General features: G+C 36.7%; 1 protein-coding gene across 1 annotated transcript in view; it reads right to left on the bottom strand.

The window, feature by feature from the left end:
- FCHO2 (FCH and mu domain containing endocytic adaptor 2) overlaps nt 1-17,722 on the bottom strand; it is a 114,279-nt gene that overhangs the window by 75,142 nt on the left and 21,415 nt on the right. The window contains exons 3-5 of the mRNA XM_024732766.1: nt 9,790-9,864; nt 6,695-6,836; nt 6,457-6,609 (exon numbers count right to left, since the gene is read on the bottom strand). Coding sequence (XP_024588534.1) covers nt 6,457-6,609; nt 6,695-6,836; nt 9,790-9,864 — 370 coding nt within the window. The remainder of the gene's footprint in view (nt 1-6,456; nt 6,610-6,694; nt 6,837-9,789; nt 9,865-17,722) is intronic.

The following is a 17,722-nucleotide window of genomic DNA, read 5'->3' as shown; positions in this document are numbered from 1 at the left end:
GATCAATTTGGATACAGGAAGTTTGAAGGGAAGGGGTGCTGAAGTAAATAAGAGTTCAAAGAAGATAAAAAAAAGAAAAGCTATAGGATTTCAAGATAAAAGATCTCCACTTTCTTGATGAGGTAAGAGGGGGTCTGCTACGAGTGAAGAAGAGTAGGGTAGGGTTGGGAACTTCAGGAGAATAAAGAAAGTTTCAAACCATGGTTGTGGAGGATGCAACTGGTAATAACTACAGGAGTAAAAGTCTTGCAAAGAGCCACTGAGGGCTAAGCTGCAAAACTTGGAATTTGTGCAGAGCCAATCAGAGCCAGTAGGTAATTATCTCCAGCTATGTTCAGGAGTCTAAGAATAAGTATTAGAAACAGAAAGTTGGGTTTACCTGGAGGTTTGGGGTTGGCAAGAGATGCATACAGTCTTATTCTCTAAAAAGGCAATTCTGTACTCTCTCTAAAATATAATTGCATATATTATATTAAACATATATGCTTTATGCTTGTGGGCCTTCTTAAATAAAGAATATAGGATGCCACTTTATCTTGTAGTGTATCAAAACGGTATCTTGTATCAGAACTGGTTTTGGAGCCAAAAGAAACTGGATTCAACTTTTAGCTCTACAATTTACTACCCAGTTGACTTTGAGTTTTATATAGTTCTCTCATTCCTAAAACGGAAATACCACAAAATTTTTTTAGAGCTTTGGCACAGATGAAATGTAATTTATGTAAATGCTTGGGACAGGGACTACAAAATAAATAGTATCTGCTATTAAACATCAACAGGAACATACATCATTATATTTTGCTGTTACACTTAGCTGTTATTATATCTAAGAGTTGTTCTAAGCTCTACCCCTAGAGTAAGTGTCTAAAACCTACAATGATTTTCTAGTTTGTTCCTACGGACCTTTTTTTAAACTCTCTTCCCACTGTCTAGCCGTATGACATTATTTTATACTACCGTTAATATACCTCCTCTAACATCCTTGCCCTTTCAAACATTTAGCAATTAGATGAGATGGATATTTAGAGTTTACAAACTACCTTCACGGGACGTCCAGATAACCAAGTTTGCTAGAATTTATTTTAAAAACAATTTTAATGCCATGATTATCTGCGTTTCCTTTTGGATTTTGTTATGCCAAGAGACTTGGAAGAAGAGAATTTCTTCCAGCTACCTAAATTTTCAGTCTATACAAGAGCAACAAGCAACCCACAGTCCATGGAGTGATTTTTAATGACATAGTCTAGCAAAATGATATATTCCCACTGGGAGCCCCTCCTTCTTTGCTTCTTCTTCATCCTAACACTACTCTTTTCCTCTGCTGCCTATTAAGTTATTGCCTTATAATTTACGTGTCGGCTATTGATAAATACATGAGCTGTGATCACTCCTAGAAGCATTTGAAATTTGAAAGGAAATTCATAAACAATGGAAAAGTCCCTCAAAATATAACTATAATGATTGTGTCCATACTTTTTTTAAAGTAATTTATTCCATTACAGGTTCTACACAAAATAAGACACCTCCCTTTCTAAACTTACCATTAAAACCTTTCTCTAGTAGCCTCTTGTTCTGTACTATTCAATAAGTCTTAGCTCCTCAAAAAGAAGGAAGCTTCTTGAAGACAGAGGGGATAATATGTACTCAGCCTTTAAGAACCTTCATAACATCTAGCATGATGACAGGCACATGGTAGAAACTAAAACATTTATTTACTATGGCATACAAATTCATAATCCAACAATCAGAAAATATGTGAATGAACCATTTAAAAAGGGAAGAACTGAGTCTATAGCCTATATTTAAAGTAAACTCTTAATTTTTATTATATTAATAAACAGGAAATGTTCAAATAATATTTTGCTATAATGATATTTCCTAGTAGACACATACGTTGCATTGTAGACAACATAATGGTTTCTCACTTACAAAAAAAGAAAGAAGATACCCTTTATAAGTTCTAATATATTTTTTACATCAGCTTTCACTCTTCAAAGGTAAACATCATATGTCAGAATAAGGAAATTACATACCAACTTAAAGAAGCATCTTAGAAAACTGGCAAAAGTAGTACTTAATAATGAATAAATTTTTTTAAAGAGTTTATTGATTAACAAGGTATTTTAAGTAATGACAAAAAAATGTAAAGAAAACTAAGGGTATCCTATAAAAGAATATAGAGGCCACTTTAGAATGTAATCATATTCTGGACTTCCCTGGTGGTGCAGTGGTTAAGAATCTGCCTGCCAATGCAGGAGACACGGGTTCGAGCCCTGGTCCAGGAAGATCCCACATGCCGCGGAGCAACTAAGCCCGTGCGCCACAACTACTGAGCCTGCGCTCTAGAGTCCACGAGCCACAACTACCGAGCCTGTGTGCTGCAACTACTTAAGCCCACGAGCCTAGAGCCCGTGCTCCGCAATAAGAGAAGCCACTGTAATGAGAAGCCTGCGCAGCGCAACGAAGAGTAGACCCCGCTCGCTGCAAACAGAGAAAGCCCGTGCACGGCAACAAAGACCCAACGCAGCCAAAAATTAAATAAATAAATATATTTTTAAAAAGAATGTAGGCCAAAACAGGGGGAGGCCCGCGAAAAAAAAAAAAAAAAAAAAAAAAAAACTATAAATTCTTAGGGTAGACTCATAGAAACTAAATGCCCCAGTAGTAACAAACTTGACCACTTTTGTAAAGTGATTATTAAAAGGGATGTTGGAGCATAGCAACTTATGCTTTAAAAGCAATAGCTACATTTCTTCTCATAAACAAAAGATTGGCCTTAATAGATTACCTACTGATAACAAAATAAATCCTACATTTTATTCATTTCCTTAGCGTTATAAATAAGTTTACTGATGTACTACCAGAAATATTTCTGTTTAAGTGTCTATAATTTTTATAGTAAACTCCTATGAATCAAATATATACATATAAAATAAGTACTTTGTCACAGTCCACAAATATGAGTAACTTCTAAATGGTGCTTTATAAAAATAAGGGTTTGTGAATGAAGATGAGAAGCGTACTATGTCATAATAGCCAATAAGTGTTTATGTTTTCAAGCTCACCAAAGGAAAAACAGTTCAAAGATCTATGTTTAAAAAAATATATACATTCATGTTAATAAAGAGCTTATTTATTACAGGCCAAAATAAATTTACTTAGGCTTGGATTTGAATATATATAAATCAGAGACCCATTAACACATCTAGTATCACAAGCAAAGGTATCACCTCTGAGCAGAACAATTAGAAAAAAGCACCCCTTCCTCTTCTTTTCTTTTTGCTGATTGAGAAGATTTAGACTATACTTCTGTTCTCTCAGTAGTTATGCTTAATGTTCATGCTTGCAAAATGAACTTTCGAGATACTCCTGAATCTTTTTTCAGTCAGATTCTGACCCTTCTCAGTTACTTCCAGTTCAGGGACTGCTGAGGTCTGCTTTTTTCCCCACATAGTATTATCTTCAATGTCACCAAAAGCATTACTGACAGAGCATTTCTTAAAAGTGTTCCACTATCATCTCCAGATTTTCTTCCAAACATTGGTGCTCACATTTTCTTGATCTTACCAGGTCTCAACAAAAGGTTTTCAGACAACAATCAGAACTAATCCTTCCTCAATGCTCTTAAAGTGGTCTGTTAATTGAAACATCAACGTGTTGCAGTTGTCCAATCATGCCACCAGGTATATAACAACCAAGTTCACAGAGGCAGTGAAACTACACCACAAATGCCACCATGCCAACAGTGATTATATGATACTATCATTTGACGATGCATTCTGATTTCAGAGCTGTGAGGAAAAAGATATACCCGGTAGCTTTTAATATTCTCTTTTTCTCTGGTGGCTCGTTCCGAATTTATTTTTATTTAACCTGCTTAATACCAAGAATGTACTTTTGATCTAAGAACTCCTGAGTTTTTTAAATTCTGAAATATTCTGATCTGTTAACTCTTCAAATATTATCTGTCTACCATCCTCTCCATTTTTTTTTCTTCTGAAATCCACATCAGATGAATGTCGGTAACCTTTATTCTCTGTACTATGTTATGGGTGAGTGCCCAAATTCAATCTTTCACTATATTAGCTCTAAAGTTTGTCTTCTCTGTTGCTTTTTTAAAAATTTCAATAACCATATATTTCATTGCCAAATTTTCTGGTTAGCTGTTTTCCCATCTACTAGATCTTATTTCATTATCTCTCTTAATTTCTTTAATATAAATTTATATTCATTTGCATATCTGAACATCCTCAACATACACGAACGTTTCTGATCATCTATTTTATAAATCTAAATTTTATTTGGAGTGAATTCTTATTCTAATTGTTAAATTTATTGCCACCTGTCTTAGCAGAGGTATCCCCTGCTTTTCAAAAGTTTGTCTTACAAGTTTGTTTACTTTGCTTTTACAAAAGAATTATATTAGTTCCTGTTTTCATGAACTGAAAAACATTCAAAGAGGATTTTCACTTTTACAAAAACAGGTGAAAAGAAAAATAGCATTCAGCGTTTGCTTTGCAGGAGCCGTTACAGAGGCAGCGCACACCTTGAGAAGCAGTGAAAGTGGCACCACCAAGCTCCTTCCCAGGATCTACACTCAGCATCGGTCTCCAAAGCTTTGAACTGTGTCTGTAAGCATCTGTGCCTTATCTCAATTTATTTTGTGCATGCATTAGCAAGATGTGTTCTAAGGTACTTGCTTCTCTGCTTACGCCATTTTGGCTTATGAAAGGTTTCACAGGAACACTCTACTGTTGTATAGCAGGGAAAGCTATATTAGCTATATTAGATTCCTTAAGATGTGCTTTTGCTCATTTCAGGTGGGAGGTTTCTTGTTTTTTCCCCCTCTCTCTTCTCTCTCTCCCTCCATCAGTGATGCTGGAAAACTCTACAGAATACAAGGTAAACATCACCTCCTAGAATTGTGTTATATTCTATCATTTATGCTCACCCATCCCCATTTAGCAGTTTCAGGTTACCTCCTGCCAGCCCTCCAAGGCCCCAATTTAGTATCAGTCTTATAAAGGTAGCTTTTAATTAATTCCCTGGAAGAATATAGGGGATATGAACGAAACAGTCATGAATTGGTTCCCTGGCCTGACTGCCAGTCAGAACTGCATCCTTAAACCCCAACTTCCAATAATGCTTTAGCCCTTCAGCAGCTCAACAGTCTTTTTTCACTACTTACAGTTTCACCAAGTGAGTGGGGTTCCTTGGGCTTCATCTCAAGTGGGGAATATTTAGTCCCCTTTACCACACAAGAGCTAAATTCCACTGCCTAACTTAGGACTTTGGGTCCAACAGCCCTGCATAATCAATCTCTACGTGTCCTTTTGAGTTTCTGTTCCATTTCTGGTTCATTATGAAGATAATATTCCTCTTTTTGGAGCATGTTATTTTGCTTTATTTTCCCTTTTCATATATTTTATTACCTGCTATGCCTGGAATGAAGAGCGTTTTAAAATCATGAACTTACTGTGCCTCATTTTCTACCCCCTCCCAATTTTTATTTATTGCACAAAACACTAAAGGAAACATATTACCCCAAATTCCATCGACTGTTTTGATTTTTCCAGATGCTCTTCTGGTTTTTGCCCATGTATATACACTTTTATAATTATCATAATTGCAACATAATTACAGTTTTGTTATTTTTTAATGGCTATTTCAAATATTCTACAAAGCTTTCAAAATTATCACTCCCTATGGCTGATTCCTAAATGATATATACCACATCAAACAAGTGGATAGTTAAACTGTTTTGAAAGGGGAAAAATATCTACTTTCAATCAAAATGAGAGTGGGGGAAAAGGTTGTGGTTTACCACAATACTACATACATGGGCTCAAAGTCAGCAATAAATCACCCACAACATATATTTAAAGTTTATCTCAAGTAACTATTGCCTTGCTAAATCTACCAAAGTCTTGCTTCAAAAAAATTTTTACCTCATTATTAAATCTTACACCAAGCAGCATCTCATCAATTATCTTATAAAAATATCCTGCAGGGCTTCCCTGGTGGCACAGTGGTTGAGAGTCTGCCTGCCTATGCAGGGGACACGGGTTCGTGCCCCGGTCCGGGAAGATCCCACATGCCGCGGAGCGGCTGGGCCCGTGAGCCATGGCCGCTGAGCCTGCGCGTCTAGAGCCTGTGCTCCGCAACGGGAGAGGCCACAACAGCGAAAGGCCCGCGTACTGCAAAAAAAAAAAAAAATCCTGCAAATGTGTCACCAATATAAAGAAATCATTCCTTTTTATGTATTTGCTAATCTATCTACCAGATACAACATATTTTGTAAACCTACTTCTGTTTCACTTAGGTAAATCACTAACACTCAGAGGCACAGTGACTTCATCTTTAATATGAGATCATTCTTGAGTGTTTAAAGATTAAATGCAGTCTTGTATTTGAAAATGCTTGAAACCACAGAGGTATTATTTTTATTACAATTACCTTTTCTATTTCTCTTTGTGTAGCTCCTTCCTTTTTCAAACGTTCCTGTTCTACACATTTGGCATTGTAATTTTCCTTGGATTTCTGGAGGGCCTGAGTTATGCTCTGAATGTTTTGAACAGCTTCCAGAGTTCCTGCAACTTCTTCTTTAGTCTGTTTGGTATGAAATGATTCATCAAAATGCAGAACTACAAAGCATTCAATATCTGACCAATCAATCCTTTAACAAAACTGATACCTTTTTATGCGATTTTACTTGTTCTTCTCCATACTTCTGAACTTCTTTTATTAATTCTTGTAATTTTCTAACAAGATCCAAGTGACAATTTGCTAATTTCTCTGTAGATGTTTTGAACACATCCCACACTGGTGCAAATGTTCTAAAGCAAAGAAAACATGGGAATTATTTACTTACAGGAAGAAAAAGTTTAAGGCTCCAGAATAGAACCAATGGAAATAATGTTATATTCAGTAATTTTAATTAGTCAAAAGATGAAATTAAATTAAATCACAAATGAAACGACTGACAGCCTGACCTTGATTTTTTTTTAAATCCTTGGTTAATTATTTAAAATATTTTTATACCTCAGATACAGAGAAATGAGTTAACTCATATCACAGGTCTGGCCATGACCCTCCCTTAATTATAACGTGTCATTTTCTGAGTTGATTTGGTTATTTAGATTTGTATCAGAAGCCCTTCTAATCACTGTCTACTGTTTAAAACTAACTTATTATCAAATCTAAATTTTAGACTCTTCAGTGCTCCATTTAAAATGCTTCCTCAAAAATAAAAGCTCCTGCGAATTCCCTGGCAGTCCAGTGGTTAGGACTCCGTGCTTCCAATGCAGGGTCACAGGTTCGATCCCTGGTCGGGGAACTAAGATCCCGCATGCCTGCAGTGTGGCCAAAAAAACCAAATAAATAAAATTAAGAAGATAAAAGCTCCTCTGAATTTAAACATGCAAAAGTCAAACTTGTACATGATTTTTTAAGTGCCTTCATCATTAAAATTTATTGAAGAATGACTTTAAAACTGTTATCTGAAACTTTGTTTCAGATTTTACCCGTGTACTTCAACAAACACTAAGAGAGTCCCCTTTCTACTATACTTGGTATAGAACGTATGACATACTTTCCTACCACTTCTTCTCAACACTGAGAATTTAATATTTTCAACAGGTTCAAGTACTTCCAAGAGTTACTACATTATAATATTTTGAATAATACTTAGGATACCAAAGGTTAGTTTAAACTAATCTGGTCAGTAGGGAATGATGTAAGAATAATTTTATCCTATGCTTTCCTCAGGTACTTCCTCAGAGATTTTCAACAGCACTTGCTTTGCTCTATGAGAAAACAAAAACAAATAGCAACAATGATCATTAACGCAAGACGGTAGAGACAGAAATTACTTACCCTAATATGTACTCTGTGCCAGTTACTGCATTTCCTACCCAGTAGGAAAGCTAACTGACAACAATCATTTTAAGCAATAACAAAAAGTTCAAAGAGAATAATTAAAATACTTAAATAGGACTGTTCTGATTAGATCTTACCTCACACTTTTAAATCTAATCAGCACTAAATGTGGCAAGTAGTTAGATGGAAAATTTTGAGAGAAAAAAGGACACCTGAAAAGTATCCACTCACTACAGCACCAAAATACATGTACATCACTTCAGGTAAACCTGATACATGATAGTCTAGACTTTACAAAACAGGTAAGATGAGAGTGTCCCTTTACTTTACCCAAGGATTATTTACACTGAAAGGAGGTTCAACATAAGATTTCTTTAAATACAGGTTTCTTTAAGGAATTTCAAGTATCATTCCATTTTTTAAGGTTTGACATACACAACTTTTTTCTGGCCAGGTAATACAAGTTAATGTACAATGAGCACTAAGAAAGGAAATTGACCGATCCAAAATATGTTTAAATGCAACTAAATACAGAAAGATAAAATTCAATTCTTGCCTAAATATGCATCAGTAAACAAAAACATTAATATTTAAAACCTTTATAATCTTAAGTAACAACACTAACACAAAAAATAAAATATCACCTATTATTCATGAAAGACACATATTCCAAAGACAGAAATGTTTTCAGTAACTTTATTAGAAAACACATGTTTTTTTCTACCTCCCACCTGGTAACTAAAAATAAGAATTTCCTATATTAAAACCATGGCCTCATACTGAGTGAAGTAAGTTAGACACAGAAAGACAAATATCATATGATATTGCTTATATGTGGAATCTGAAAAAAAGGTGGGGGTGTACAAATGAACTTATTTACAAATCAGAAATGGAGTCACGGATGTAGAAAACAAACTTACGGTTCCCAAGGGATGGGGGGTAGGGATAAATTGGGAGACTGGGACTGACATATACACTCTAGTATATATAAAACAGATAACTAACAATAGCCTGCTGAATAGCACAGGGAACTCTACTCACTACTTTGTAATGGCCTACGTGGGAAAAGAATCTTTAAAAAAAACAAAAACAGAAGTAGAGTCACAGATGTAGAAAACAAACTTATGGTTACCAAGGGATGGGGTGAGAGGGGGAGAACTGGGAGATTGGGGTTGACATATACATACTAGTATATCTAAAATAGGTAACTAATAAGAACCTATTGTCTAGCACAGGGCACTCTACTCAATACTCTGTAATGGCCTACTTGGGAAAAGAATCTAAAAAAAGAGTGGATATTTGTATATGTATAACTGACTCACTTTGCTGTACACCTGAAACTAATACAACATTGTAAAGCAACTCTACTCCAATAAAAAGTTTTTAAAAATAATAAATAAATATTTCTAAAATATCAATCATACTGGAAACCTAAAAGAATGAGTATATGAAAGAAAAATAAATTATTTATTAAAAAAAAAAACAACAAACCATGGTCAATTAGTTAAAGCTAGCTTCTGTTATTCCAGTTACTTTCTGGCCCTTCTACTGTGGTCAATAAAGAAGAAATTACGTTTTAGAAGAGGCAGGTCTACATGGAGGAGTTAGAAACAGGAGGCTGCCAGAAAAGTGAGGAGAGAGATGGAAAAAAGAAGGAAGAATGAAGTTGTATTGTGTAGTTTAATAAAGGGAAAAAAGTAAGTTTCATTTACTTTGTGCTAACTGATTCAGCAAATTCAATTATACTTTCTATCAAGTTGAGAATATATTCACAATATATAGACGCATTTTGAATAAACACATTACATATTATTATATTTATGAACCATTTTATCCTTAATGGGAACCTACTATTCTCATAAACTTTGCCTAAATCAACATTGAAAGAGTTCTTCAAAGAAATTAACTCACCCAAGTTGTGAATAATTGCTTGCAGATTTTGCTAGTTTTGTCATTGACCTGGAGTACGCCTCTTCTATTGTAGCTCTGTTAAATCAAATTTCCATATTATAATAGCTCTTGTTTAATGACCAAACACATAGCAAAATTATTAAAATACAGTCACAACTGTAGAAACAAAAAGATAACTCAAAGTATATGTTAAAAATAAGTAGGTATGTGGTCATGAATTTCTGGCTTATCTTTAAATGGCTTTTGTGCACATCTACTTAAAGAACTAGTCTGGTATAGAGCTAAAATAATGTATTGATATACCACCAAAAACACTTTAGTGAAGTCACTCCTCTTCTTACCTTTAGTATCAATGGTTATCGGAACAGGAAGTACAAAAGTACTGTTTCTTGCATTCTCTCTATATACAAACTGATTCAGTATGAAAGTCATTTGTGTTTAATATTTCCTTGGTGTACTTAATATAGTTTTATTATTCTTTAACATTGTGAATTCATTATTATGCACATTGAATGGAACAAGAGATTGAGGACAGCCATTTGCACAAAACTAAGTATGAATTATTAGCAAGTCTGAGATCCTGAACTTCAGTACTTAATCTAGTCTGTGATTAGATCTAAAACATTAACAAGTATTTCACACTAGGATACTGTGCTTTATATAACTGCTATACAGCCTACAGAATTTTAGGCTAAAAAAATTAAACCATTAAATATAGAATAGAAAAAAATTTTCCTATAGGCACATAACTTACAAATGAAAACTATGACATTGTCCTGGCCTTCATAACACTACAAAAATTAAGTTCTATCTTACCTCACCCATAATTACCCTGTCCCTTCTCAATCTGTGCTACCCTTAACAAAGAAACAGTCTACAACCACCACTGCCTTCCAGTTACTTAGATAGCTTCAACTAACATTCTGAGATCAACAAATCCAGATCTCCACCCTGCTCTTGAAGCAAATCATCTGTTTAATATCTAAATGCCTCAAGCATAACTCTAGCTAGACATCTTAATCATCTCAAGCTCAGAATATCCAAGCTAAGCTTATCTCCAGACTCTTCCCCAACCCCACAAAAGGTAGCTCTTAAAGAAAAAGCAACTATTAACACTGCCTCTCACTGACGGCACTGTGATTTTTTTCTGCTCCTTTAAACTTCTGGGTGTCTTTTTAATATACTATATTACAAGGGTAGTACTTTGATACTTTTTAGAAAGTTAATACAGAAATAGTATCTCAATGAATAAGTTTAACAGCAAGGAAAAAATGGTTCATTTCCAGTACTAGTAAATTGATCCAAAAACCTTCCAATGAGAAAAAGCTGGAGAGGTGGTGGGTGTGCCTAAAATGCATCAGAGAACTAAAGAGGCAGTTAAGAATCAGCAGGCCAAGACCCAAGAGAAGGCTATCCAGAGAAGAGAGACAGAGAGGTAGGGCAGCTTGTCCCCTGGGGCATCTACAAGCGGCAGCTGATCCTGAGAAGCGGAGCAAAGCCTCACAAGGTAAGGGAGACAAAACTAGCTTCAGACCTGCCAAAGGTGGGAAGCATGGAAAATCCCATACCCTTTAAACTGATACTCAAAGAGTAAGGATATAAGGAGTTAAGAATGAACCGTAAGTAGGCAAGCTCTCAAGGGGACTGCAAACACTATCTTTTCAAACTGATATTGGATCCTGCATGGTTGTCTTATATACATTCATACAACCACCAGGTACATAAGGAAACAAGACAAGATGAACCACCAGCGGAAGCAAATTTAACAATGTTCCACACGCTAAGATTATAAAGCTTAGACTTTATGAGTTTATGCATTATGATCAAGGAGCCAGTCGATTAAATCAAGAATTTCACTAGAGAGCTAAAAATCATTTTTCAAAAGTGGGGGAGGGCTTCCCTGGTGGCGCAGTGGTTGAGAGTCCGCCTGCCGATGCAGGGGACACGGGTTCGTGCCCCGGTCCGGGAAGATCCCACATGCCGCGGAGCGGCTGGGCCCGTGAGCCATGGCCGCTGAGCCTGCGCGTCCGGAGCCTGTGCTCCGCAACGGGAGAGGCCACAACAGTGAGAGGCCCGCGTACCGCTGAAAAAAAAAAAAAAAAAAAAAAAAAAAGTGGGGGAGAGCCCAGCAAATTTGAAAAAAATATAAATTCTATATCTGAAAAATACAATAACCAAAATTAGTATCTCAATGGATGCAGTTTAACTATAGAGTCAATACACTGTAGTGAGACGTAAACTAGAGAGAGGTGAGAAGATCTGGATTCTGGATTAAAGCTCAGTGAAACATAAACTAACATAACATGGTAAATCAACTATACTCCAATAAAAATTAATTAAAAAAAGAGAAAAAGCTCAGTGAAACAAAAGAATGGAAAACAGAGAAGAGAAATAAAAGACAAAGGACAGAGCAAAAAGGCCTAACATATGTGTAAAGAAAGTAAGAATGGGTCAGAAGAAATATATATTTGCAGAGATAATGACAGAGGATTTTCCAAAACTGACCACAGATATCAAACCACAGGTTCAAGTAGCCCAACAAACCCTAAGAGGATAAATAAAGAGGTATGTACATCTAGTCACATCATAGTAAAACTGCTGAAAGTCAAAGACAAAAGGAAAAGCTTAAAAGCAGCTAAACCTTTCCCACCATCAGACGTTACCTTCAAAGGAACAATAATTAGCCTGATAGCTAACGTCTCAACAGTAGATAATGCAATGGTCTTCAAAGAATTGTTTTTTAATCTAGTAAAATGCAAAACTATAAAACTCCTATAAAATAACATAGGAGAAAACTTAGATGACCTTGGGTATGGCAATGTCTTTTTAGATAGAACACTATAGACATGACCTATGAAAGAACTCATTGATAAGCTGGACTTCGTTAAAATTAAAAACTGCTCTGTGAAAGATGATGTCAAGAAAATAAGAGGACAAGCCACAGACTGGGAGAAATTATTTGCAAAAGACAAAAGAGAAAGAGAAATGTTATCCCAAATACACACAGAACTCTTAAAACTCAACAATAAAAAAAAACAAACAACCTGATTAAAAAATGGGCCAGGGGGCTTCCCCGGTGGCGCAATGGTTGAGAATCTGCCTGCTAATGCAGGGGACACAGGTTCGAGCCCTGGTCTGGGAGGATCCCACATGCCACGGAGCAACTAGGCCCATGAGCCACAACTACTGAGCCTGCGCGTCTGGAGCCTGTGCTCTGCAACAAGAGAGGCCGCGATAGTGAGAGGCCCGCGCACCGCGATGAAGAGTGGCCCCTGCTTGCCACAACTAGGGAAAGCCCTCGCACAGAAACAAAGACCCAACACAGCAAAAATAAATAAAATAAATTAATAAACTCCTACCCCCAACATCTTTAAAAAAAAAAAAAAAAAATGGGCCAGGGCTTCCCTGGTGGCGCAGTGGTTGAGAGTCCGCCTGCCGATGCAGGGGACAAGGGTTCATGCCCCGGTCCGGGAAGATCCCACGTGTCACAGAGCGGCTGGGCCCGTGAGCCATGGCCACTGAGCCTGCGCGTCCGGAGCCTGTGCTCCACAACGGGAGAGGCCACAACAGTGAGAGGCCCACGTACCGCAAACAAACAAAAAATGGGCCAAAAACTTTGACACCTCACCAGAGACGATATACAGATGACAGATAAGCATATGAAAAGATGCTCCACATCATATGTCATCAGGGAAATGTAAATTAAAACAAGATACCACTACATACCTATTAGAATGGTCAAAGTGTGGAACACTGACAACACCAAATACCAGCAAGGATGTGGAGCAACAGAAATTCTCATTCATTGCTGGTGAGAATGCAAAGTGATACAGCCACTTTGGAAGACTGTTTCGCAGTTTCTTACAAAACTAAACTTATTCATACCCTACAATCTAGGAATTGTGTTCTTTCCTATATACTCAGAGGAGTTGAAAACCTATGTTCACACAAAAACATGCACAAGTATGTTTATAGCAGCTTTATTCATAACTGCCAAAACTCAAAAGCAACCAAGATGTCCTTCAGTAGATGAATGGATAGATGATGGATAAATAACTCATATCCAGACAACAAAATATTATTCAGCATATTACTAAGTGAAAGAAACCAACCTGAAAATGCTATTACATACTGTATGACTCCAACTAAGGCTGACCTTTGAACAACATGGGTTTGAACTGTGCAGGTCCACTTATACACAGATTTTTTTTCAACAAATACATACTATAGTACGAAATGGTCCACAGTTGGTTGAATCCATGCATACAGAACTGCAGATATGAAGTGCCCACTGTAAAGTTATATACAGATATTCGACTGCACAGAGGGTTGGCACCCCTAACCCCTGTGCTATTTAAGGATCAACTACATATGACATTCTGGAAAAGGCAAAACTATGGAGACATAAAAACAGAGCACAGACGATTCTAGGGCTGTGAAAATACTCTGCAAAATATTATAATGATGGATATATGTCATCATACATTTGATCAACCCACAGAATGTATAACACCAAGAGTGAAGCCCAAGGTAAACGATGGATTTTGGGTGATTAGGATGTATCAATGCAGGTTCATCCTCGGTTAAAAAAAAAAAAAAGGTACCATTCTGGTGAGTAATGTTGATAATGGGGGAGGCTATGCGTGTCTGGGGGCAGGGGACATATGGAAAATCTCTGTACCTTCCTCTCAATTTTGTTGTAAACCTAAGATTGCTCCAAAAAAATGACTTTAAAAAAAACCTACCAACTAGAATTCCATACCCAGCAAAAATATAAATGAAAGTAAACCCCTAATAAAATAACAGATCTAGGTGATGAGCATCAATGGCTACTAACATCACAAAAGAGATATAACCAGATACTATACGCCTCTGATGGAAGTACACACCACCGCCGATGAAGTATTCTTGTCAAAATATTGAACTGAATTTGATCTAGTTGCTACATTCAAATAACAATTTATAAGAAATATAGGAGTAAAGGAAAATGTTAAATAAAACTATGAATATGCAATTAGCATGTTCCAGGATTTGGGACCCTCTATAGAACAAATAATTTGGTTTCTTAAACAAAAAGAAAAGTAAGGAAGGAGTGAGGAGAACTACAGATTAAGAGACTCAAAAATCACATCAATCAAACATAGTGTATAACTCTTGCTGGGATCTTGATTAGAGGAAATCAATTATGTGTATCGTTGTGTGTATATGGCAATTGAGAAAAAGTGAGCACTGACTGGATATCTGGTGATATTAGGAATTCATACTAAATTTTTAGATAAGGTAACATACCGTAGCTATGTTTTTTAAACAGCCCTAATCTTTCACAGACACAAATGAAATGCTAATGGATGAAACGCAATGTTTCTGAATCTGAGATCCACTTTATAACTATTCAAGAGTAGTGGTATGGGACTTCCCTGGTGGCGCAGTGGTTAAGAATCCGCCTGCCAATGCAAGGGACAGGGGTTCGAGCCCTGGTCCGGGAAGATCCCGCATGCCGCGGAGAAACTAAGCCCGTGTGCCACAACTACTGAGCCTGCGCTCCAGAGCCTGCAAGCCACAACTTCTGAGCCTACACACCGCCAACTGCTGAAGCCTGCACACCGCATGCTCCACAACAAGAGAAGCCACTGCAATGAGAAGCCCGCGCACCGCAACGAAGAGTAGCCCCCGCTTGCCATAACTAGAGAAAGCCCGTGCGCGGCAACAAAGACCCAACACAGCCAAAAATAAATAAAATAAATAAATTTTTAAAAAAATGATTAAAAGAAAAAGAGTAGTGGTATGGAATCACTGGAACAAGCCTGGCCATGATTTGACAATGTTGAAGCTCAGTGATTGCAACATGGAAGTTCATTATAGTAAGTTCCTAACTTCTGAGTAAGTTTATATATGTTTGAAAGTGTCCATAATAAAAAGTTTTAAAAATAAAGATAAATTAGAGATATGATCAGACTAACAAAAATTGAGAATTCATCACCAGAAAATCCACATTAAGGAATATTAAAAGATGTTTTTTAAAGAGAAGAAAAATGATCCAGGACAAAATATCAGAGAAAAAGTAAATAATTTTAATAAATCTAAAAAATGACTATATAGGGACTTGCCTGGTGGCACAGTGGTTAAGAATCCACCTGCCAGTGCAGGGGACATGGGTTGGATCCCTGCTCCAGGAAGATTCAACATGCCGCGGAGCAACTAAGCCCTTGCGCCACAACTACTGAGCCTGCACTCTAGAGCCCACAAGCCACAACTACTGAGCCTGCGTGCCACTGAAGCCCATGTACCTAGAGCACGTGCTCTGCAACAAGAGAAGCCACTGCAATGAGAAGCCTGCACACCACAACAAAGAGTAGACCCCGCTCACCACAACTAGAGAGAGCCCACGCAGAGCAATGAACATCCAATGCAGCCAAAAAAAAATTAATTTTAAAAAAAGATCAACTAGGTTAGATATTAAAAATATTTTTTAATTACCATTAATTTTGTTAGATGGGTAATATTATTGTCTTCTAAGTCATTAACTGTTAGAAATACATACATAGGGACTTCCCTAGTGGCGCAGTGGTTAAGAATCCACCTGCCAATGCAGGGGACACGGGTTCGATCCCTGGTCTGGGAGGATCTCACATGCCGTGGAGCAACGAAGCCCATGCGCCACAACTACTGAGCCTGTGGTCTAGAGCCGAGCCACAACTACTGAGCCCACGCACTGGAACTACTGAAGCCCATGCACCTAGAGCCCATGCTCCACAACAAGAGAAGCCCACGCACTGCAATGAAGAGTAGCCCCCACTTGCCACAACTAGAGAAAGCCCACGTGCAGCAACGAAGACCCAACACAGCCAAAAAAAAAAAAAAAATCTATGGCCTACAGACCTGTCCATAGGATCAAGCTGCACATTAAAAAAAAAAAAAACAAAAAACACATACATAAGTATCTATGGATGCAATAATTTGATGTCAGGGAACTGTTTCAAACAAGACTGTCAAAATACTAAAAACTGTTGAAACTATATTATAGTTCATTACTTAGTGGTTTGTAATACTTTCTCTATTTTGTTGGCTAAGTTTGAAATTTTTCAAATAAAAAGCTAAAGAAACACACAACAAAAATGGCATATAAGTGTATATTTCCACAATAAAAAGTGTTTTAAAAATAGAAAACTTAATTTCCAGAGTAAAAAGTTAAACACACACACACACACAAATGGCATATAAAGCATGTAAGTCAGGAGGTGGTAGTGTTCTCAGGTTCTTGCATTTTCAGGAAGATGATAAAAGTGTCAATTATTATTAGAAATTAATACATCAAGGAAATATGTTATAATCTCTAGGATAACTACTAAAAGAATGAGGCTATTACTTCTAAGGTGATAGAAGAAAAAAATTAATAGAATAAAAGAAAACTTTTTAAGGCCAAAAGGCAACAAAGAGGAGGACAAAATATAAAATAAGTAGGATAAATAGAAAAAAAATACTAAAGGGGTTAGCAAACTGCAGCACCATCAGCAAATCTAGCCAATTGTTTGTCTTCATAAATAAAGATTAGAATACATCCATGCTCGTTTATTTACATGTTGGTTACAGCTGCTTTTGTACTAAAAGAACAGAGCTGAATAGTTGCAACAGAGACCAGACCACACACAAAGGCTTTACACAAAAAGTTTGACAACCTCTGACACAACGAATTTGAACCCAAATATATCTGCAAATATACTGTATGTAAAGAGCTAAATGCTCCAGTTAAACAATATAGATTTTGAAAGTGGCTTTAAAAACAAGAGAGAAACATATCTACACCACAAAAACACAGCTAAGGAAAAAAATGCAAACACTAACCAAAAGCAAACAGATGACACTTTAATAACAACAAAGAAGACTTCAAGGCAAAAACACTGCTAGAGACATAAAAGGACACTGCATAATAAAT

This window comes from Neophocaena asiaeorientalis, unplaced genomic scaffold, assembly GCF_003031525.2.
Source record: "Neophocaena asiaeorientalis asiaeorientalis breed wild unplaced genomic scaffold, Neophocaena_asiaeorientalis_V1.1 scaffold515, whole genome shotgun sequence".
NCBI classification, from domain to species: domain Eukaryota; kingdom Metazoa; phylum Chordata; class Mammalia; order Artiodactyla; family Phocoenidae; genus Neophocaena; species Neophocaena asiaeorientalis.
This window is presented reverse-complemented; position numbering and strand designations above follow the sequence as displayed.